This window comes from Peromyscus eremicus, chromosome 12, assembly GCF_949786415.1.
Source record: "Peromyscus eremicus chromosome 12, PerEre_H2_v1, whole genome shotgun sequence".
NCBI lineage: Eukaryota > Metazoa > Chordata > Mammalia > Rodentia > Cricetidae > Peromyscus > Peromyscus eremicus.
The window spans coordinates 37441733-37463189 of record NC_081428.1 but is presented as its reverse complement, the minus strand read 5'-3'; the positions used below and the strand labels follow the sequence as shown (position 1 = coordinate 37463189).

General features: G+C 40.6%; 1 protein-coding gene across 2 annotated transcripts in view; it reads left to right on the top strand.

Moving 5' to 3' along the window:
* The window catches only part of Dcbld2 (discoidin, CUB and LCCL domain containing 2), a 66457-nt gene that overhangs the window by 6409 nt on the left and 38591 nt on the right, over positions 1-21457 (top strand). For both annotated transcript variants that reach the window (XM_059277670.1, XM_059277669.1), the window contains exon 2: positions 7515-7742. In XM_059277670.1, the coding sequence (XP_059133653.1) occupies positions 7515-7742 (228 nt within the window). The remainder of the gene's footprint in view (positions 1-7514; positions 7743-21457) is intronic.

The window sequence follows — 21457 nt, the reverse complement described above, 5'->3', positions numbered from 1 at the left end:
GGTTATAGAAACTGAAACCCAAAGCTGCTGGATGTAGAGGAGGATTGGCGGATTCTGGGCTAATTTTCAGAGTAGAGCTGTACTTTACTAAGCCCAGGGGAAAGCATGCAGTTGTACCTCAGCCCAGGTTTCTCTGTGTAGAAGGGATCATGGTTGCTGGAAGTCCGTCTTGAGCAAAACACAGAAATTGGAGGGAAGAGTGAGTAGGCACAGGGTGAGTCAGTACCCACCCATGGACCAGTCAGCTACCCAGGAGGCGTGAGGTCATGTAACTGTTCAGAACTTCCGGACAGTCTCCTTCAGGATAAGGCAGTGGGTAGCCAAGGCAGTCTGCTCAGGGTAGGAAGAGGGTAGAATTTTTAGAGTATGCTACTTCTAAAGTACAGTATTTGTGTTCATGTGTTTGTGAGGCGGGGTCTCGCTGTGTAGTCCTGGCTGGCCCTGATGCAAGCGATTTAGCTCAGGCCGGCTTTAAGCTCTCTTCAGCCCTCTACATCAGCCTTCTAAGCATGGAGGCATGTGCCACCTCACCCAGCTCAGTAAGGTCTTACTGAGTCCACACAGTTGCCTTGGGAGTCTGTGTGGTATAAGTCACATTTAGGTGAGTTTATGTAGAGTGGTGGAGGGTTTCAGAAGTTCTTATCTGGGGTTTGCTTCTAAGTTAAGCAGGGTGTGTTAAGAGCTTTGTGTTTTATCCCTCTCTGTAGCTATGCATGTGAGTAGAGTGCATTGCCCTCCAGATTGCATTGGTAAGCTGCCATAAATGTGTATAACTAAGCATATTACAATATAGTAACGAGATTTGCTAACAGACAAGGAATACATGATAGAACTCACCCTCCCTGGATACTTGCTATATCTGCCCTGCTGTAAACTATATGGGCAGAGCCCACCATGGCATGCAAAAGCTGTCTACTGGAGCTTGGGGTATATATTGATTGAAATGCTGTAGAATGGCTGAGCAGATGTTGCTGATCTTTTAAGTAGATAACAGGTTTTGAGGATTCAGAGAAAGATGGAGAGTTCCGAAACTTTCCAAGTGAGTGGGCTGCTCAATTGGAGTAGAAATGCTTAGTAAGGAGCAACTCTCTCTGGAATTTACTATCCTCTTAAGAACAGAGATCATCTGGACCTCTGAAATTGCTACAAATTTTCAAAAGTAAGGGGCCATTGGCCTTCCTGTTAATTAGCTGGATTGTAGCCAAATGAATGGTCAACACACAAAAGACAAAAGCAGCTTGGATGTATTTTTAGTAGTGTTATATATTGTTGTGAGAATGGCCACTACAAATGTATATTAAGAGCATGAGTGTGGGTTCTACCCTTGCTACCAGGTGCTCATATAATACCTAATTATCAACCCCTGAAGTTTGGACTCTTACTGTCCCCACTTTACAGACGGCAAAACCAGCTGAGCTTAGCTACAGTAGCTAACCTCAAGGTCACAGTGAGTTACAGAGAATGGGCATCTCAGCTTGCTGTAGAATTCTGAACAGTTTTGATGATGCTGTCCTGGGTAAAGACTATGAGTAGTGAGGATTTGCGTAGTCCACATTCCTTTTCAATTCACATCTATTCACATCTGTAAATTGTCTCACGGACTGGGTAGCCTCTGGGGGCCTGTGCCTGGAAAGGACTCTGCCTCACCTTTCATTACCTTCGGCTCTTCATCCAGTAGGGTCTACAGCAAGCATCTCAGCTTGCTGTAGAATTCTGAACAGTTTTGATGATGCTGTCCTGGGTAAAGTCTATGAGTAGTGAGGATTTGCGCAGTCCACATTCCTTTTCAATTCACATCTATTCACATCTGTAAATTGTCTCACGGACTGGGTAGCCTCTAGGGGCTGTGCCTGGAAAGGACTCTGTCTCACCTTTCATTACCTTCGGCTCTTCATCCGGAGTAGGGTCCAGGAGATCTCCCCATCTACCGTGGCATGGCATGTCAACTGGTGGTGTCACTGTTGAAGTCTGGTTTAGGGTAGCATGTCAACTGGTAGTTTCACTGTTGAAGTCTAGTTTAGGATGGCGTGTCAACTGGTGGTGTCACTGTTGAAGTCTAGTTTAGGATGGCGTGTCAACTGGTGGTGTCACTGTTGAAGTCTAGTTTAGGATGGTGTGTCAACTGGTGGTGTCACTGTTGAAGTCTAGTTTAGGATGGCGTGTCAACTGGTGGTGTCACTGTTGAGGTCTAGTTTAGGCGACTGGATTTTGGAGATTGCGTGGGTGTGGCTTTGCTAAAGCATACCCAAATGAGCAACACTAAACAGACTCAGGAGGCTCTATTTGCGTATACATGTGATACACACATACAGACACAATATGCAACGTAACTAAAGAAGAGGTTATGAGTTTGAGAGATTGGGGGACATGGCAGGAGTTGGAGAAGGGAGAGGTGGAGATGTTGTAAAGCCAGTCTGAAACGGCTGCACAGGGAGTGCTTCCACTTGCTGGAGTTCTGGAAGAGGCAAGGCTGAATAATAAAGAACAGTGATTGCCAGAGGGCCTGTGTGAAGGTTGAGAGTGCCAGCAGGAGGTGAACATGGTTTGGCCGTTGGCATCCAGTCATGTATTTGCCTAAACCCATAGGATGTACATGACCAAGAAGGACTGTAAACTGAGCTCTGGGGGGTGATGCATCTATTGAGATCTGTCAACTGTAACCTCTCCTTTGTGAAGAGCCTGTGCACTAAAGCTGCTCTAGAAAAGAAGTCTGTTTACAAGTGTAACTACGTTATGTGGAAGATATACCACGTGCAACCCATCAAAAGAAAACTACAACACCAACGTTAATTTCTGACAGAATTGACTTCAGAACATGGGATGTTACCAGGGGCAAAGAGCATTAAGAGAAATTAAAGTATTAGACAGTGTTATCTGTTTGTAGTTATACAGTTTAGGAGACCTGGGCTAGTCTAGTACTTCTGGTGTGAAAATTCACAGTGTGAATAAAACAGTAAAAATTTCACTGTAGCCAAATGAAACTGGATGTATTGTTAACAGTTGTAACTTTTCTTTATGAACTTTCTTCTACTCACTAAATGCCGCATGTTTTTCTTATTATCTCACAGATGCGTGCTGAGGTATGACAAATCGACACTTAGAGGAAGCATAGTCAGACTCACCATTTCAGTGATAAAACTGAAATCCTAGGAAACTCTCTGGAAAGTCTGAGCTGTAATGAACTTTTCCTTGCTCTCCATTTGGGGCATCTTTCTACAGGTTTCCTGCATTTGTACTTGCTGTTGCTAAAGGATACATTTCTAGGAGCCACAGGGCTCCTATTATTAAAATTCAGTAATTGTATTATGTATTAGTAACTGTATCATTAAAACACAAGGGGGCTAGAGGCCCAGCCTAACCAGCATCCGGGCACACACTTGTCTGAAAAACACACTTGGTTTAGAGTGTGATTAGAACAGCCTGAAATAAGTTGGCGTTCGTAGTTGCATTATTTCATGGTCATTTGAATATGTTCAGTGCTGTCTGTGGGGAAATTCGTAAAAAAATAAAAGTAAAAGAAAATCTTTCCATTATTTTCCTGGAACAGCACCAAAATTTCCTATCTGCCTTAACACATCTGGCCTTGCACTCTTCAGAGGAAGTGAGCACATGATCTCTAAGTAATCCCTGGGTACGTCTGTCCGCAGCCCAGTGATGGAGCAGTCAGATCAAATTCCAGTGTTCTTTTCCCCACTGAAATAAATTCAAAATAGAAAGGACACAAGAGCGGGCGCCCACCCTTTCTGGTCAGTTGCCGTCTAGTGGAGACCATCCATAGAAGGGGAGGGAAGTTGGCAGCCGCAGTAGTGGTGATGGAGTTTGAGAGTGTGTAGACTACAGTGACAGAAGGATTTGGGGGTGTTGTTTGTTTTTGTTTTTCTGTAGTACTTACACTTCGTCAGTTCTATCAGAACATGGATGATGGTGGTGTGTCCTGGGCAAAAAGCATTCATTATTTTTTTCAGTATACAGTGCTAGTCAGAAAATCTGGGGGCAGCTACTCTGGTCCTGTTGTAGCATCCCCCTCATTCTCTTCTGAGACGGGAAGCTTGGAGCCTCCAGTGAACATCATTTGAGATTGAAGATTACTTAAAAGACTTTCCCTGTAACTCAAAACTTGCTTCAAACATTAAGAGGTGGGAGATACACGACCCCTCTACCTTTTAGCTGCACCCTGAGTGAGTTGAGCAGCTTTGCCCTTTGGCCAGTGAACCCCGCTGAGAACTAAGCTGCATCTTGACGCCGAGATTTTCTAGCCTTGGCCCCAAGTTGAACTCTTGAACATCAGCGCTGCTCACATTTAGGGCTGCTCATTCTCGGTCCTGTCCATCCCAAGATACTTGAGTAGTGTTCCTAGTGAGAGTCCTCTTCTCCATTAGAGACACCCCAAAACCTGCAGTGTTATGTGGGAGAAAGAGGCACTGGGGAGCCTCCTCTGGAAGCAAGTTAGATAGCCTCTTGATACTTTTCTAGGTTTTGGTTTTACTTTGAAATATTTTTACATATGTCGGGTGTTTTCATGGATTGATTTAGTTTTAAGAACCATAAAAATAAGTCAGAAGTTGATTGCTACTTTTGAAGCGAAAGCAAGGACATGGTTTTTCCTTAACTTGAATTTAACATGGGACCTTTCAGTAGTGAGAAGCGTTTTCCACACTGTAGGTGTGGACCCTTTAGTCCAGTGGCTCTCAACTTTCTTAATACTATGACCCTTTAATACAGTTCCTCATGTTATGGTGACACACCCCCCCGACCATAAAATTATTTTCATTACTACTTTGTAACTGTAATTTTGCTACTGTTATGAAACGTAATGGAAATATCAGATATTTCTGTTGGTCTTAGGCGACCCCTGTGAAAGGGTTATTGTTTGACTCCAGAGAAGTCACGACCCACAGGTTGAGAACTGCTGCCTTTTAGTAGATCAAAGATAGTTTAGCAGGTCAGGAATCTGCATGCCAGGGTGCCAAAAATCACGATGAAAACATATTTCTTCATTTAAAGCAACAGGCAAACTAACTGTGGCCTAGTAAATATGTGTTCTCTGCCTAGCCACCCCTTCCCAGCTGGGCTGTTCTAAACACATTGGTGATGGCCAGTTCTATCTGGTTGGGTTAAATTTATCCGAGTCTTTGAAACGTAAAACATTCAAGAATGCTCACTGCAGCAGACTGGTGGAGACATCCTTTTAACTTGGTTTCTGGTGCACATCATCTGCTTGGGGAGGAGGGAGTGCTGAACTCCAGCACATATTTTAGAGCATTCTTGGCACACTACTGTAGACTCGTTGGCTGTGCCCTCCCTCCCCCGACATAAGATTCTGAAAAAAGACAGCTCCGTTTTAATTGCTTTCATGGTCACTGTGCATGCAAAAGCCCTATTTGCATCAATTATTATTTATTTTGTTAACCTTCAACCATTTTTAATGGTGGGAAGGACAGGGAACAATTCGTATATTTTATTGAAAATTTAAATGAGGACATTTAAAATTACTCTGAACCCTCTGCGTGTACTCTTTTGTAGCATTCATCTTAAAATAACAATCTCAGGTTGAGTGATAGTCTGCAGGGAGTACATGGACTGAGATGTTGCATTACAGTCATGCAGGAGTCGTCAGGAGTCCTCAGTAGTTGAGTTTCGGAATTCCATCAACACTTCCAATCACTGCTTTCGCTTTTGCATAGCAAAACAACAGTGTATTTTGAAGTATTTAACTATCAAGGGATTGTTTTTTAAATATTGAGACACTTCCAGGAATCACAGGCTAGTTTCAAATGTTAGAATTGTTTTAAGGTAGTTGTTTTTGCCTTTCTAAGGGAAACTGTTAGTAGTTATTCAAAAGTTACTTATATTTCAGTTGCTTATTTTCACAGTGAAGGTTTTTATAGCCTTGTGATTTTACTTTAGATGACATCCAGAAGAGATTCAAGCTATTTTATGGTAGCTTCAGGAGGAAAGTTTAGGGTTTTGTTGTTGTTGTTTTGTTTTTCTATTTGTGTAAAAGCCTGTTTTGTTGTAATAATTCAGTGGGTGTATTTCATGCCCACATTTGCTTTGTTCTTGCCTTATTTTTTTATATTATTAATCCACTATGCCTAGTTCTCATGCATGAATTTGAAAGCAGGGGTCAGGAATAAAGTTTAGTGTTGATTCAAAGCCAAACTTTATATGAGAAGTGTATTCAGGAAGCAGAATTTATAGTATGGAACTCAAACGTAGACCAATGTGCTGTACTAATGTAGACTGGATAGTAAGACTGCCAGCAGAAGACACGTGTTGTGTCAAGGATTGTTAAAGGAGTCCGGACAGGCAGTTGTTCCTTTGTAGAGGTTAAATTGCTTTTTGCTAAGTTGAAATTTCTCTGTTGCATCCAGTTAATACACACTTGGCACCTAATACTTGCTACATACTACTAGGCTGTTGGAATCTTTAATCTGTTCTAGTGAATGAGATCAACAGTACATTGTTAGATAATAAATCAACATGATGCAAGTTGTGTTATAGCTATCCATGTCCATAATGATTAAGTTAAAACCCAGAAGTATTAATTTTAATGTTTTCTTCTATAAGTTCTATACTATTCTAAAACATGATAACGAATAGCTCTTTTAAAGGCAAAAAAAATCCAGTATTAAAAGGATGCATTCATCATCCTATTAAAAAGAGACTCACTAAATCCCATTGTTACTGAATGCTGAACAGTACCTCGGAGCAATAGCTGAATCTTCTAAGTGTACATTTAGTTAATGACCTGGACGCTCAGTGGAAAATCAACTGAGAAAGTTAAGATGCCAACATTTCATGTTTCCAAACAATATACTGTTACTAAAGCTTTAATGCTCAGTTGCTGAAGAAATTTCTGAAACAAAGTAATCCTGTTGCTAAGATATTAAAGTCATTTCTTTTCTAGTCTTCAGTAAGCCATTAACCTTTTGTTTCTTTTTATTCCGAGAGAGTTAAGATTTGGGAAGAGAAATTAAACAGTCTGATTTCGATGGAATGTAGAATTAAATGTCACCAAATCTTACTTTAGTGCCTTGTCTATAAGATGGCCAGTAGGCTGTGACATCTTAGTATGCATTAATGCTTTTTAAAAATCCTGCTGTTGCTGATGGACACTTTAGCAGCTTGTGGTGTTTGTAAGTCAGTGAAGCTGACCACATTTTTACATTTACATTTACTTTGAATGTTTACTATAAATACATCCTGATATTCTCTTAATGGTAGGATTTATTATGGTACAAATTTAACTATTACATAATTGCATGTCCCAATGGAAAGTCCTTTGATATTAATTTTAATTTTGTTACATTGTTGATTTTGAACTAACTTGACTTCTCTGGCTCCTTGCAGTGAGTAGATGTGCTCAGAACCATTCATCTGCTGTATACTTTGTAAAGGAAGTACTGGCTATATAAAATATGTAATGTCATACATTGTTGTAAGTCTGTAAAAGTCCTGATTACATGTAAGCTTAAGGTGGGAAAATAATTTATTTGTTTTGTTTTTTTAAGGTGATGGATGTGGACACACTGTACTAGGCCCTGAGAGTGGAACCCTTACATCCATCAACTACCCACGCACCTACCCTAACAGCACCGTGTGTGAATGGGAGATCCGAGTAAAGATGGGAGAAAGAATTCACATCAAATTTGGTGACTTTGACATTGAAGATTCTGATTCTTGTCACCTTAATTACCTGAAAATCTATAATGGAATTGGAGTCAGTAGAACGGAAATAGGTAGGACATTAATGCATGTGATATATATATTGTTCCCTTAAATTTTAAAACTGTAACTTAATATTGATAATTAATATTGATAATTAATATTGAATAACTGGTACATAAAATGATGTGAGAAGTTATAGAAAATATAGAAACTCAAATCAAATTTTCTTTTGGGAAGGGGAGATTCTTATCTGCTTATTGACACATGCCACCTGAGTACAAGATGAACATGGTCATCTTCTTGCATGATGTGCATGGTTATCTTCATGCAAAATGCACATGGCCACCTTCTTGCAAGATGCCACTTGGTTACCTTCCTGCAAGATGCACATAGTTACCTTTTTGCAAGATGCCAGATAGTTAACCTTCCTACAAGATGCATATATTATCTTCTTGTGAGATGCACATGCTACCTCCATGCAAAATGCACATGGTTACCTTCTTGCAAGATGTGCATGGTTACCCTCGTGCAAGATGTACTTGGTTGCTTTCATGCAGGATGCCACTGTGCTGCTACTAAGAAAACAGAAGTTAATTCTCTTATTTTTTATGTTTTCCTTTGATCATTTTATTTATAGTCAGAGGATACAGATATAATTCATGCGTACTCAGGAAGTGTAGCATGCAGATCGTGGGTTTAGAATCCAAACCACTTTGGATTAAAACCTAAGTCTGCCATTAGCCTGCTGTGATCTGTTGAGAGCACCTGACCTGTTTTCTCATGCATGCACGTGTGTATGTAAAGTGCCTGGAATGGTGTGTGGTGCATGGTAGATACAGAGTATGTAATGGTGACTGTATTTCCAGTGTAAGAGCAGTGGTTCTCAATTAGAGCTGTGTAACAGAGTCACCTGGGAGACTTAAAAACAGACTGTAGACCTGCTTTCCATCCGAGACCAACAGATTGAAATTGATTGTGTGAGACGGAAGCCTCGGAGTTATAAAAGCTTTCCAGGAAAACCAACTTCGCTGCCAAGATTTAGAAGTTTGGCTTAGAGATCAGTACCATTCTCTTAAGAAAGCTGAAAACTTTTATAAAGGTTTTAGTCAACTGACACCAAGTGAAAAGTTCTCTTGAATTCGCTGAGTTTATTTGGAAGCATTTTTGGTATCAATACATAAAATAGTTTTCAGAATTATGATAGGAAGCTGTTATCTTGTTCTTGGACTATCCGGCTTGTGGTCGTCCACTGACCACTCCATCTCTAGCCACGTCTTCGTCCCAACCCACTTGCTGTTGTCACTCAGAAAATTCTTGATTAACCTGGTAGCTTGAGTAGCTCCAGCATATCATCAGCTTATGATGTTGGATCAGATTGTCAGAATGTGGGGACAGTAGTGCCGTAGTACTAGTGGAAGATGTGTGGGTAGTGCCTTCTGAGGATTCAGAGTAGACAGTAGTACTCCGTGAGCACATTGAAACAGCAGTGAAAAGGGAACACCAGCCTACCACTTAATAGGAAATAGAAGAGATGGAAAAATAAATTGTTCATACTCACTAAGGACTGAGTTCAAAATAGGGGAGGGTCTATAGAAACAAATGGCCTCATTTGGTCCACATATAATAGCCTTTAAGAAAGAAAAAAGGGGAGAAAGAGGGAATGGGAAAGAGAAGGAGGCTGAAAATGATGTTTGAGTCCTGGTTATTCTGACTGAAGAAAACTAATTTTAAGTAGATGATTTTTCAGCTAAATTTTGCTTACTTTTTAAATTTTTTTATTTGTTTTTAATATGAAAATGGAAATAGAATTTCATCACTTCTCTTTCCTTCCTCCAGCTCCTCTCAGGTACCCCCACTCTAGATGATAGCCTCTTTTTCTTTAAGAGTGTGTGTGTGTGTGTGTGTGTGTGTGTGTGTGTGTGTGTGTAAAACCTGTTGAGGCTGAGGGCTTTTGTTTGTGTGTATATGATTTCAGGGCTGACCACTCTGCATTAGATAACCAATAAGGGGGCAAATGCCTGGGAGAGCTTGATTTTCCATCTTCCAGCGGTCAATAGTAGCCTATAATTCTTTGTCTGGAGTGAGACCCCACAAAACCTTTTCCTTCCACATTAAAATATCTGTTGGTATTGCCACTGTTCTGGTCTTGCTTACGCAGCCATTTCTTGGACACACTGTTTCACCCCATTCTTCCTGCTCCTCTGGCTCTTGGAATCTTTCCACCCCCTCTCCCACAGTGTTCCCTGAGCCATAGATGCAGGAGCTGTGTTGTAGATGAAACCACTGGGGCTGCACTCCCCATGACCCCTTGAGGTCTGCATGTTGTCCAGTTGTGGGTTTTTGTGATAGTATCTATTTTCCGTAAAGAGAGGCTTCTTTGATGAGAGGTAGCTACACTTATCTGTGGGCATAAGGATAAGATTTAGAATGGAGTCAGGAATTATGTTGGTGTAACAAAGTGGCAGTGGTGCGTTCTTTTCTAAGATCCATGACCTCCCTAGCCCCAGGAAGCTGGCTAGCTCAGTGCTAGGTATGACTTCCGTCCTGTTGAGTGGGCTGTAAGTTCAGTTAGACAGCCGCCGGTTGTCACAGACGTGGGAGGGCTACTTCTTGCGCCTTTGTGCACATCTTACCATGCTGGTACTTGTCCTGGTTCATAGATACTGCAGCTCGGGGGAGTGTTTCATGGCTTCCCTCCCTTGACAGCTTGCATAGTATTTCCTAAAGGCATGGACACTACATCACAGGAAAGAGGCTGTCAGGTTAGACCCAGCCTGAATCATCCGAGTCTTGGGTCCTAAGTGTGTGGTATCTAAAAAGGTAGTTCAAAGCCTATTAGAGAAATTTGGGGAGGTATTGGCCATTTGCCGATAAAAAAGAATGATTGTTTTAGATGTGAAAATGGTTTAAAAGTATTTCTTTGAGAAAAGGTGATAGAGGAGGGATAAGCCAAACAAAGGGGTCACATGGGAGCTAACATTCTAATGTTGGTGTGTATTTTTGGAAGTTTTCATGGTAACTTTTTTTAGTAAGACAAGTGAATTCTGTATTTGGAAAATGAGTTGTGACCTTGCAAGTAGGGAGGAACAGTGGCATGGGAGACATTGGGGGCATGGATTTTACCTTGCTGTGTCTAGCCCGCGCACCAGGAGCTGCTTGTAAGAGTCCTTCCCACCGGCTGCGAAGCTGCCCAGATTTCTGTTGTCTTCTGTACCTTTAAAGGCATGGAATGGAATCACATTTGACCCTGCTGGCATGTGACAGGTGTTTACTGGTCTCAGCTACCTTTGATTTTCCGTTCTTTTGCTTTTTTCTCCCTACCTCCACCTTTGCACAAGATAAGAAGCTGCAGGAAGGTCAGAGGGCCAAGTAATGGTGGCTCCTGCTGAACCTCGGTTTGAAGACCCTGTTCCCTCATGTCAGTGACATGCACTGGTCCTCCATTACCACACAGTCTGTGGTTAGTAGTAGGGATGTGTTTCCTGACCCATCACAGAGAAGTGATGGTCCTTTCAAAATAGGCATTTAACATTCTGGTGAGTGTATCTCTGCAGAGGATTGCAGAAGAAAATTTCTTATTGGCTTCAAGACTCCAATAATAGAGGTTAAGAGTACTTCATCCTTTATCCTTAAGCCTTGACTTATACTTTTTTATTTTTTTAAATCTTTAATGTAAGGCACAGAATATCCTAGATTCATCTTGCCAGATCTTACAATTCATTATTTCTTAAGAACTCTTTTGTTCTGTTAAGGTAGAATAAAATTAGAAAATCAGTATCATTTTTAGGTCTGGTACGGTGGGCTGCCATACCCTCTAAATACAGACTTCATAAATTGATGTTGGGTATGCATAGATAAATACTTGTATGTATACATTACATCTGGGCTTTTTTTTTGTTTCTCTAACGGTATATATTAGAAATGTTGAGTTCATACTGATTTTTAATCTTTATCCCATATTTATTATATGGTTCATTCCATCCTTTTCTGTGTGTATTGTGACTCACTTCTCTGTATTGTGACTCACTTCTCTGTATTGTAACTCACTCCTCTGTAGCTCTCCTCGTCCTCTTGTTTAGTGCTCAAACCAGAAAGTTCAGAATTGCTAAAGCTTTGCTTTGTTGAGAGTATTTAATTTTTGGTTATTCTCAAACATCATTGTCTTCAACAAAGTTCGTACTCAAGAGCTGTACAGTGGAGTTACAAAAGCAAAAATCTCATCTTTTTTTTTTTTTTTTTTTTTGGTTTTTCGAGACAGGGTTTCTCTGTGTAGCTTTGCGCCTTTCCTGGAACTCACTTGGTAGCCCAGGCTGGCCTCGAACTCACAGAGATCCGCCTGGCTCTGCCTCCCGAGTGCTGGGATTAAAGGCGTGCGCCACCACCGCCCGGCTCATCATGTTTTAAATAAGATCCTGGAGTGTGGACCACAGGTTGGCCATACCTGCAGGAAACTACTATTTATAGTTATTTGTCTGGAGTCTTCACCTGATGGAATGCTGTCTCCCCACTGTGTTTAAAAAAGGAAAAAGAATAAGAAAAAAATCCCCATTCCTCCTCTCTTCCAGACCTTCCATATGGTTGTGTTATCCGTTTGAGGCATGGCTTGTTTCATTTGTGTGTCTTCTTAAGAATTATTCAAAGTTTTGATATCGCCCATAAAAGTTTGTTTTTCTGGAAAAGCTTTGAGAGAGCTGTTTTGGTGTGCTATGCATGCTTCCCTGTTGCTTGGCAACAGGTCTGGTTTTACACGTGATGACCCTCTCTGTTTCTTAGACTAACTTGGTTGTCATGGGGACTGCTCACTATCCTTATAGAAGCTGTGAGCTTTAGAAGAGCCAGGACCTTCAAGCAACACCTTTTCGGGAGATTTTATCAAGAAATTCAAAGAGCATGTGAAGTTCACTTCTAGCCAGAAGTTTGTTGGTTTTCCAGAAGATAGCTCTTTCTTGTTTGATCTTTAGAGGCAGAGTCTCATAATGTACCCCAGGTTAGCCTCAAGCTTAGAATGATTTTCCTGCCTTAGCCTCCTGAGTGCTGGCATTACAGGCATGTGCCACCAAACAGGGTTTCAGAAAATAATTTTTTAACAAAATTGCGCTTATTTGTGTGTGTGTGTGTGTGTGTGTGTGTGTGTGCAAGCATGCCCACAGTGGTCAGAGGAGGATTTGTATGGAATTTATTTTCTTTTTCAACCATGTGACTCTGTAGGCCCTAACTCAGGTCATTGGACTTGACAAGTGCCTTTACCTGCTGGGCCATCTTGCCAGGCTCAGAAAATACTTCCGAAGTCCCTGTTAGAGTGGAAGCCTCACCAGGGAGGGGCACAGTCTACTCAGAAGAGTGTGACGGGGCAAATCTGTCCCACTTAGTGAACACTCTGATCCCCCTGGATGCTGTAACCTTTGCATCAGGACACTTGTCTGTCCTGTTAGTGCATCTGCACGCCCCAGTCGGGTGCAGTTCCAAGAGAGGATATTTCAGGGGCAATTATAACCAAAGATTTAAAACCAGCTGCATTCCTTCCCTGTGCTTTGGATAAGTGAATACATTTTAAAGTTGCAGATTTAACGTTAGTTTGATGAAGATGGTGCTGTTTTTGTGTAGAGGATGCTGTACTGAGTGTAGATGGCTTGGATGGTACTCTCAAAGAGTCAGCACTTAAGAACTTAACCGATAGAAGTGTTAGAATCATGTTTGTTGAGTGTTAGCATTATTCACTATGTAGAAAACTTGGATGCAAGTCCAACCTCACACTACAGGGATGATGAAGTTCTATCTGTGGTGTGAGCAAGTTTAGGTAACTAATGGACATCACTCGGAACTCAGCGCACACTTCTGTACCTAGAAGAAGAGTTTGGGGATCATCTGTTGCTGATGATTAGCTTCCCAGACATCACCAGAGGCTTCAGGGTTGCACCAGCTTGTACCTCCCCACTATAGAATGCACTCTGATTTGATTTGTGTTGCTGTCCAGGCAGTCTGCATTATAATTTGCTTTGTGTCTCCATGATGCTTTCATTTGTGAGGAGTGGCAGTTTTCCTGTACTTTTTCTGTTCGTTAATCTCTTTTTTTTTTTTTTTTTTTTTTTTTTTTTTTTGGTTTTTCGAGACAGGGTTTCTCTGTGTAGCTTTGTGCCTTTCTTGGAACTCACTCTGTAGCCCAGGCTGGCCTGGAACTCACAGAGATCCGCCTGGCTCTGCCTTCTGAGTGCTGGGATTAAAGGCGTGCGCCACCACTGCCCGGCTTTTTTAGTATCTCACTATGTTGCTGAGGCTGCTCAAGTAGCTAGAGCTGCAGACATGTGTACCAGTGCCTGTTTTGTTTGTGTTCTTATTCCTTTGCTGGAGTTCTGTAATATAAAGGCCAGTTATGAGTTCCTTTTGGACATATACATTGCAAATATCTCCTCTCTTGGACTAGGATTTTACTTGTTTATTGGTATATTTTGATAAATAGACATTAAAGTTAATTTCATTTTAATGTAATGCACTTTGATTCTTTTTCCTTTTATGACTAGCACTTTTGTATTGTATTAATATATTTTAGCCCATTTCTTGGTTATGGAAGGATTTTCAAGTTTTTCTCCTAGAGCCATCTACAGATATTTTCCTAGCTTTTTTCCAGGGTTGATTTCTTTGTATGACATACGAGTTAGATGTCAGGGTACATTTTCACATGTAGCTTTAACTCATCTTAAATGTGCAGATATCGGATCTATTCATTAAGAAAGTATAGTGAACTAACTTGTATAGTATCAAAACACACAATCACTTCCTGATAGAAGACATGATACTTTTAAAATAGTCATAACTATCTTTTTAAAGGAAAGGCAAATTCATTCTTAGTGATCTTGTTACATGTTTTGGAGTATACTCAGTATCTGGTGCATCTTGTTTTAAATGTTGTGTACCTCATAGTCTTTTTGGTGTTTTGAGACAGGGTTTCTCTGTGTGCTGTGTGTGTAGTCTTGGCTATCCTGGAACTCTCTCTGTGGACCAGGCTGGCCACGAACTCAGAGATCTATCTGCCTCTGCCTCCTGAATGCTGGGATTGAAGGTTTGCACCACCACTGCCTGTCTTTTTTTCTTAAAAAAAGGAAAGGTCTATTCTTATGACACTCTCCTCTGAAGGTAGGTCTTTGTTCAAGCTGCTAAAACTAAGGGTAAATCTCTTTTTAAAAATCAACTTTTCAGTCACAGTATGAGGGAGATCTGTAGGTGGAGTTCTTCCACCTGCCAGTTCCCAAATAAGTGACACAAAGACTCAATATTAATTATAATGGTAGGCCGATAGCTCAGGCTTATTACTAACTAGCTCTTACAACTGAAGTTAATCCATATTTCTTATCTAAGTTCTACCATGTAGCTCATGGCTTATTACCTCATTTTTTACACATCCTGCTCCCTCTGCATCTGGCTTGCAACCCCCTGACTCTGCCCTTCTTCCCAGTATACTTAGTCTGGTTCTCCCACCTAGTCTTATCCTGTCCAGCTATTGGCCAGTCAGCTTCTTTATTAAACCAATTACAATAACATATATTTACACAGTATAAAGGAATATTCCACATTTCCTACTTTGTGTCTAATTAAAAAGGAAGGTTTTAACTTTAACATAGTAAAATTATATACAACAAAAACAGTTATTAAGTAAGAATTAACAGTTAAAATAGCCAGTCCATTTGAATTTGGCAAAATCAGAGAAAATATTTTATTATCTACTTTGTGAGCCTACAGTTTCATATCTAATTTACCTTTTTATCATAACTAAGGAAAACTTTAAATCTAATTATTTAGTCTTTAACTCCATCAAAGATCTCAGAAGGGTGTAATGTTAACTAACAACAAGGACATCTAGCTGTCGGGACAGTCACCCTAGGTTCTTCTGTAATGTTGGGGTATCCAACTTTGCCCTACATGCCTGGTATATCTGACAGACATTTCTGAGAATCAGGGAATTTTGAAGGACTGTCCTACCTTGTCTTGGCAAAGTCTGGCAGTCACTTTCTTTTACATCCTGATGGTCCAGTTTGGACAGTATACTGTCAGCAATTGAGACAAAGGCAGTTTTTTGCCCAAATAGCTAGCTTTTGCCACAAGGAAGGCAAACTCCATATAGAGTTTTCTTTGATGCCCATTATCTTCTCTGAAGTAAAATGGTGCTGCCAGGAGCAGATGTGTCTCACTGTCAAGAAAAGTCTTAATGTTATTAAAACATTTTATATGCCATATTCTGTAGATCTTTGAAGTGTTTGAAGACCATCTATCTAAATATATCTGTTTAACCTTGCAAACATACCTAATATGATTACAAGTTTGATTGTTATAGATGACTAACTACTAACCTGTTTTTCTTAATTATACATTACATTTTTAAATGAGTTGCATAAGCACAATACCCCAAACAAGAGTAGACACATACATGTAGTATAGCAAAAGTAAATAAATACTTTAAATTTGTATTAATAAACCAAAATCTATACCAATGCAAAATATTTTGAAATTGATAGTTGTTTTTTGAATTTAAGTAGATTCAATAAGCTAAACTTTTCCCCTTATTATTTCTATATTATATTCATCCTTTTTTCCTTTAGAAGGAGATCTTTAAATTTAACTCTTTTGTTTAGCCTTTTTTTTAAAACTAAGACCAATATAACTTTGTAACCAACCCCTTCTAAATGATAATAAACATCCACAATCCATCTTTTGGGAGTGTGGGTATCATTATTTAGACTATTTCCTGTTGTCTGTGGGTGTTGGTGTCTTTGGGAGAACCTTGAGAAAACTGGGATAATAATGAAGTGCCAGCTGAAGTAGTCTGTGAGGTTGGACCATCTCAGCCAACAGCCTTGAAGCTGTTTTGGATGCAGTATTTTGAGGAGACTCTAACAGTGGCATTTTGAAATGCTGGGTCCCCTGGGCCATCCATCTTCATTGTTATTTGGTCCCATTGTTCTGAAAACACATAAACTTTTAAAGGTAACATACATTAAATATGTGGTGTGCACAAGTCAGTTAAAGATGATTTTTTTTTAAATGTTTTAAAGATGTGTTTATAACATATATAGTGTTCTGCATGCAGGAATGCTTGCATGCCAGAAGAGGGCACCAGATCTCATTATAGATGGTTGTCAGCCACCGTGTGGTTGCTGGCAATTGAACTCAGGATCTCTGGAAGAGCAGGCAGCACTTTTAACCCCTGAGCCATCTCTCTAGCCCTAAAGATGATTTTTTGTTTTATGTAAAATATATGTTACATGTCTTGCAGTTCTTCTGGGTTTGTTTTTTTTATGTCTATAGCCAGGAATTCAGGAGGTCTTCCCCATCAAACCTGATTTTCTTTAACCCAAGATGAATCCATAGCTTCTTGTTTCCTGTGGAAATAAAAGCATAACTTTTCCCCCAAAGCAACACACCTTTTGACTTAAATTTTGAAGACAGGATATTTTTAAAATACATAGGTTGGTTGAATGTAGCAGTTTTTATAATCCAGAGTGTCTTAGCAGCTGTCATTCCTTTATTAACAATCAGAAAAATCTAAAGACAACACGTTAACATACAGAATCCAGACTCTCTGTGTATTTTCCATCTTTACGTGGCTTTTTTATATTACTTTACTCACTTTTTAAGGACTTCATTATTTTAAAACTGTATTTATTTTTATGACTGTCTATATCATTTCTTTTTTGTCTCCCAAGCCTATGTACATTTTTATACACACTGTAACCCATTTAGAAGTTTTTTTCCATCTGAATCTGTCTTTACTGAGTATCTGTAACCTTTTTCTGGTAGCATGAGCCTTCAGACTGATAAGCAGCATGGCTAGGTCCTCTGCCTCTGCTTTGGTGGTTGGCTCCTCCACCACTTGGTTCCCTAAGAGCTTAGCTTCATCGCAGAGGTCTCAGTGCACCCTCTGTGGCTCATAAGCCCCCTTTAAGTGTTCGGTAGCAGGGACTCTTAAAAGAGCTGCATTATTTTTGCCAGTAGCACTGAGCCAGGAAGCTATCTCTTAAAGGAGCCATGCCTCAGCTTGCTGCTAGCAAACAGAGCCTACCTGAGAAAAGGCAGTTACCAAGAAGCCACACTTGACTCCATTTTTGTGTATTTAAAATCCTTTTTTAAGCTTTGCCAAGTCTTATGTGGAAATTCCAGCCTGTCGTTGGAACACCATTTGTAGGTGGACTTTTCTTTCCCACCTACCAGTTCCCAAATAATGTCACAGAGACTCAATATTAATTATAAATGCTCAGCTGATAGCTCAGGCTTATTACTAACTAGCTCTTACATTAACTCATTTCTATTCACCTACATTCTGCCATGTGGCGTTACCTCTCTTTCATCTTGTACCTTGTTTCTTCTCCATGTCTCACTGGCAACTCCTCTCTCTGCCCCAAAAATCCTGCCTAGCCATCTGCCAATCAGCTTTTTATTAACAATGAGAGCAACATGTATTCACAGTGTATAGAAGGATTATGCCACAGAGATCCTTCTAGGACTTGTTAGTCATTCAGAAGGAGCACACTAAGCCACCAAAGTGGGACTAACTTGTACAAATGCCCCACACTCTGACCTCTGAGCACAAAGCAGTGAGCCTGGGATGAATTCTTCAAGCTATTGTGCTGATGGGTGCTATTTAATGAGAGTGTTCTTTACGTATCTCCCGAGAAGTGATGGCACAGTGGCTCACTCTGCCTGAGAGGCCCTCACTATGCATTTGCTTGGACGGCTCACTGCATTAAGCCTTTGGAGTGGTAGCACTGCCCATGGCACTTCATCAGAGTCCTACTCCCTGCCGGTAGTGTCCCTGAATATCAAGGGCTCAGTGATAAATACTCAAAGCATTTTCTCTTAGAATTCTAAATTTTGCTTTAGAGCGTGAGGTGTTCCTATTCTAGGTTCTGATTGTCCCTGAATCTATTTGCTTAAAAACTAAGAGTAATGTTCTTTAAGCAAACGCTGCCTCCCCCAGTGTATGTAGACAGTTGCTGTGCTTCCTCTCTAGGCCATCCTTCTGTGATACCGCTTCCTTCCTAAGGAGCAGTCCCCTAAGAGAGGAGATTATTCCAAGGAGCACCTCAGTACATTGGGTTTTCATTTAATTGAGAGCATAATTCAAGAAGTTTTTGTTTTTGTTGTTGTTGTTGTTGTTGTTACTGCTGTCATAGTTTCAGACAGGGATAACCCAGGCTGTCTTGGAACTCACTTTGTAGCTTTTGAAAGGCCTGCTCCACCTTTTAAAGGGTTCCTATGAGGAAGGGAGAGGCATAAGGAATTTGTAGATAGAAATATAGTGGAGATGAGACAGACAGAAACACAGGACAGCTTCAGGAGGACCTGTATCAAAATCCACTGACCAGTTGTCTCTTCAAAAGGGCTTTTTATAACAATCCCAAGGGGTTGAGCAAAAGACCTCCCCCTTGGTAGATCAAAGCATACTGCACAGGCAAGTGCAGACCCTTCCAAACACCTGTAACCATGCGTGTGGTCAAGCCATCCCATTATGCAGCCCTGCTGGGTAAAGCAAGCTCAGATCTCACTAGGAAAACTCTGAGTGCCCCCCACAGTAGCTCAGGCTAGTCTTGAAATAATGGCAATCCTCCTGTCTGAGCCTCTTAAGTTCTGGGATTACAAGATATGTGTCACCAGACCTAGCTCAAAAACCCGGCTGCTTAAATGCAGTAACCACATAAACTGCAACCTTGGTGTCTCTGAATCACATAGAGCATTCCTTTTCAAACACAGCATTTTGTTTTAACATCTTCAGCACTTGTTGCTGCTCCTGATCTGCTCAGTGTAGAAGACTGGGGACATTGGAAGAGTGTGATAGCTGTTAGGTTTCTACAGTCTACACAGCTGGATACAAACTCACAACGTGAACCAGGTATCTGGAATAAATGAGCGGAAAAGCCTGGGCACTGGAAAGACAGCAGCACTGTCATGATAGTAAATGGTACGGAAGACATTATGCAGGGGTAGGCTTGTGGGAAACTCGAGTGTGACTTACTCTTTCAAAGATGTAGCCCTTAGGTTAACCGTTGTTTGTTTTTTGAAATCTGTTCCTAAAAGTTCCATATAATGATAAAAGGGTCCTTTTAAGCCAATTATCACTTCCTGGGTGCAATCTCCATATGTGTAGGTTTAATAATAATGTAGTTAAGGCACGCGAAAGTAGCATTGTTACACACTTAGGGTACCAAAGACAAGCCAGAATGTTTGATGATTTAGTGAAGGGCGAAGCTGGTGATGGGATCGTGATGGAAAAAGTCAAAGGCTATCGCTGTGGGAGGGAGGGAGGGACGGACGGACGGAGGGACAGGTAAAGAGGTAAGGAAGGAGTACTGGACACTTGGCCTCACAGTCCTGCTTCGAAGCATTGTCAGCTCCCTTCCTGGTGAGGAAGTAATGTGTGGGAAAAAACAGATGGGAGGAGAGAGAGAGAGAGAGAGAGAGAGAGAGAGAGAGAGAGAGAGAGAGAGAGAGAGAGATTTCTTACTTTATATCAGTGTGACAAGTGTGGTGTAGGCTTAAATATCAGATAGTCATTTCTCAGCTTTCTAGAAGCTCCAAGTCTGAGGTCCAGTGCCAACAGATTTGGTGTGTGGCAAAGCCCTCTTCCTGGTTTCTGTTGTGGTCTTCTCCTGTTCCCTCACGTGGTCCTCTTCGAAAGGTATGATTTTGTCATGAGAACTCTTTACTCTCACGGCCTTTTTCTTACCAAAGGCCTATCTTCAAATACTGTCACAGTAGGACTAAGGCTTTCAACATAAGAATCTGGGGAGGATGCAGTCGTCATTCCGTAACAGAAACGAAGGTTCTGGACTGACATTACCACTCACTTGGTCCATTTAGGCGACCAAGTTCTCTGCATGATTTTCCAGTTTCCGGTTATTGAAGGAGGGTTTGCGATAGTTCTCTAACGATCTCTTATCACTAAACAGTATCTAATCCTCTGATCTCTTCTTTCTTTGCCTAAAAATAGTTAATTCATTTATATGTGATAATTCCACTCAGTAAAACGTTGTCTTTGTGTTTCTTTCATGAACCCTGTTAGGTATGTTTTCCATACCATAAAAATAGCCTGTTTTTACAATGTCTCCTTTGACGAGTTTGTACATCGTCAGCTGCACAGGTGCCCATTTGAAGTGTATTCTCATTTATTCCCAGTTCCAGGCAGCCACCCATCTACCAATCTGCTTTGCACTTCTAATTTGGTCATTGTTTGCCTTTTCCAGAAGTATCATATAATAGCTTCTCTTATTTACCATAATATCTTTGAGATTCATCCATGCAGCAAATAACTTCTTCTCTTGTTTTAACAAATAGTGTTCCTCCATGGCTGTATACCACAGTAGGTATGAGTTGATCAAATCAAATGGTTTTCATTTGAGGCTGAATGAAGACTGAATGAACATTTGTAGTCTTTCTGTGGGCATAGCTTCTTTCCTTCTGCATAGATAACTCTTTTATAAATTGCTGAGCTGTCTCAAAGTTGTCTATTTTATATTTCTGCCATTAATATATGAAAGGTCTGACTTTTCCACATCCTCCCTGATACTTAGTGGAATGTATAGTCTATGCTATTAACTGCAGCCATTCATCAGGGTATGTCATGATATATCGTCATAGTTTTAATTTCATTTCTCTGGTGATGAATGATATATCCCATTAAGTCCACATTGTTCTTATTCAAATAATGTTGTTGCCACAGCTTGAAACAATTTTTGGAACTCTGTATTCCGGATTTGCTAGTTCCGTTACCAGCCACATAAGGAAATCCATTTTCTTGCCT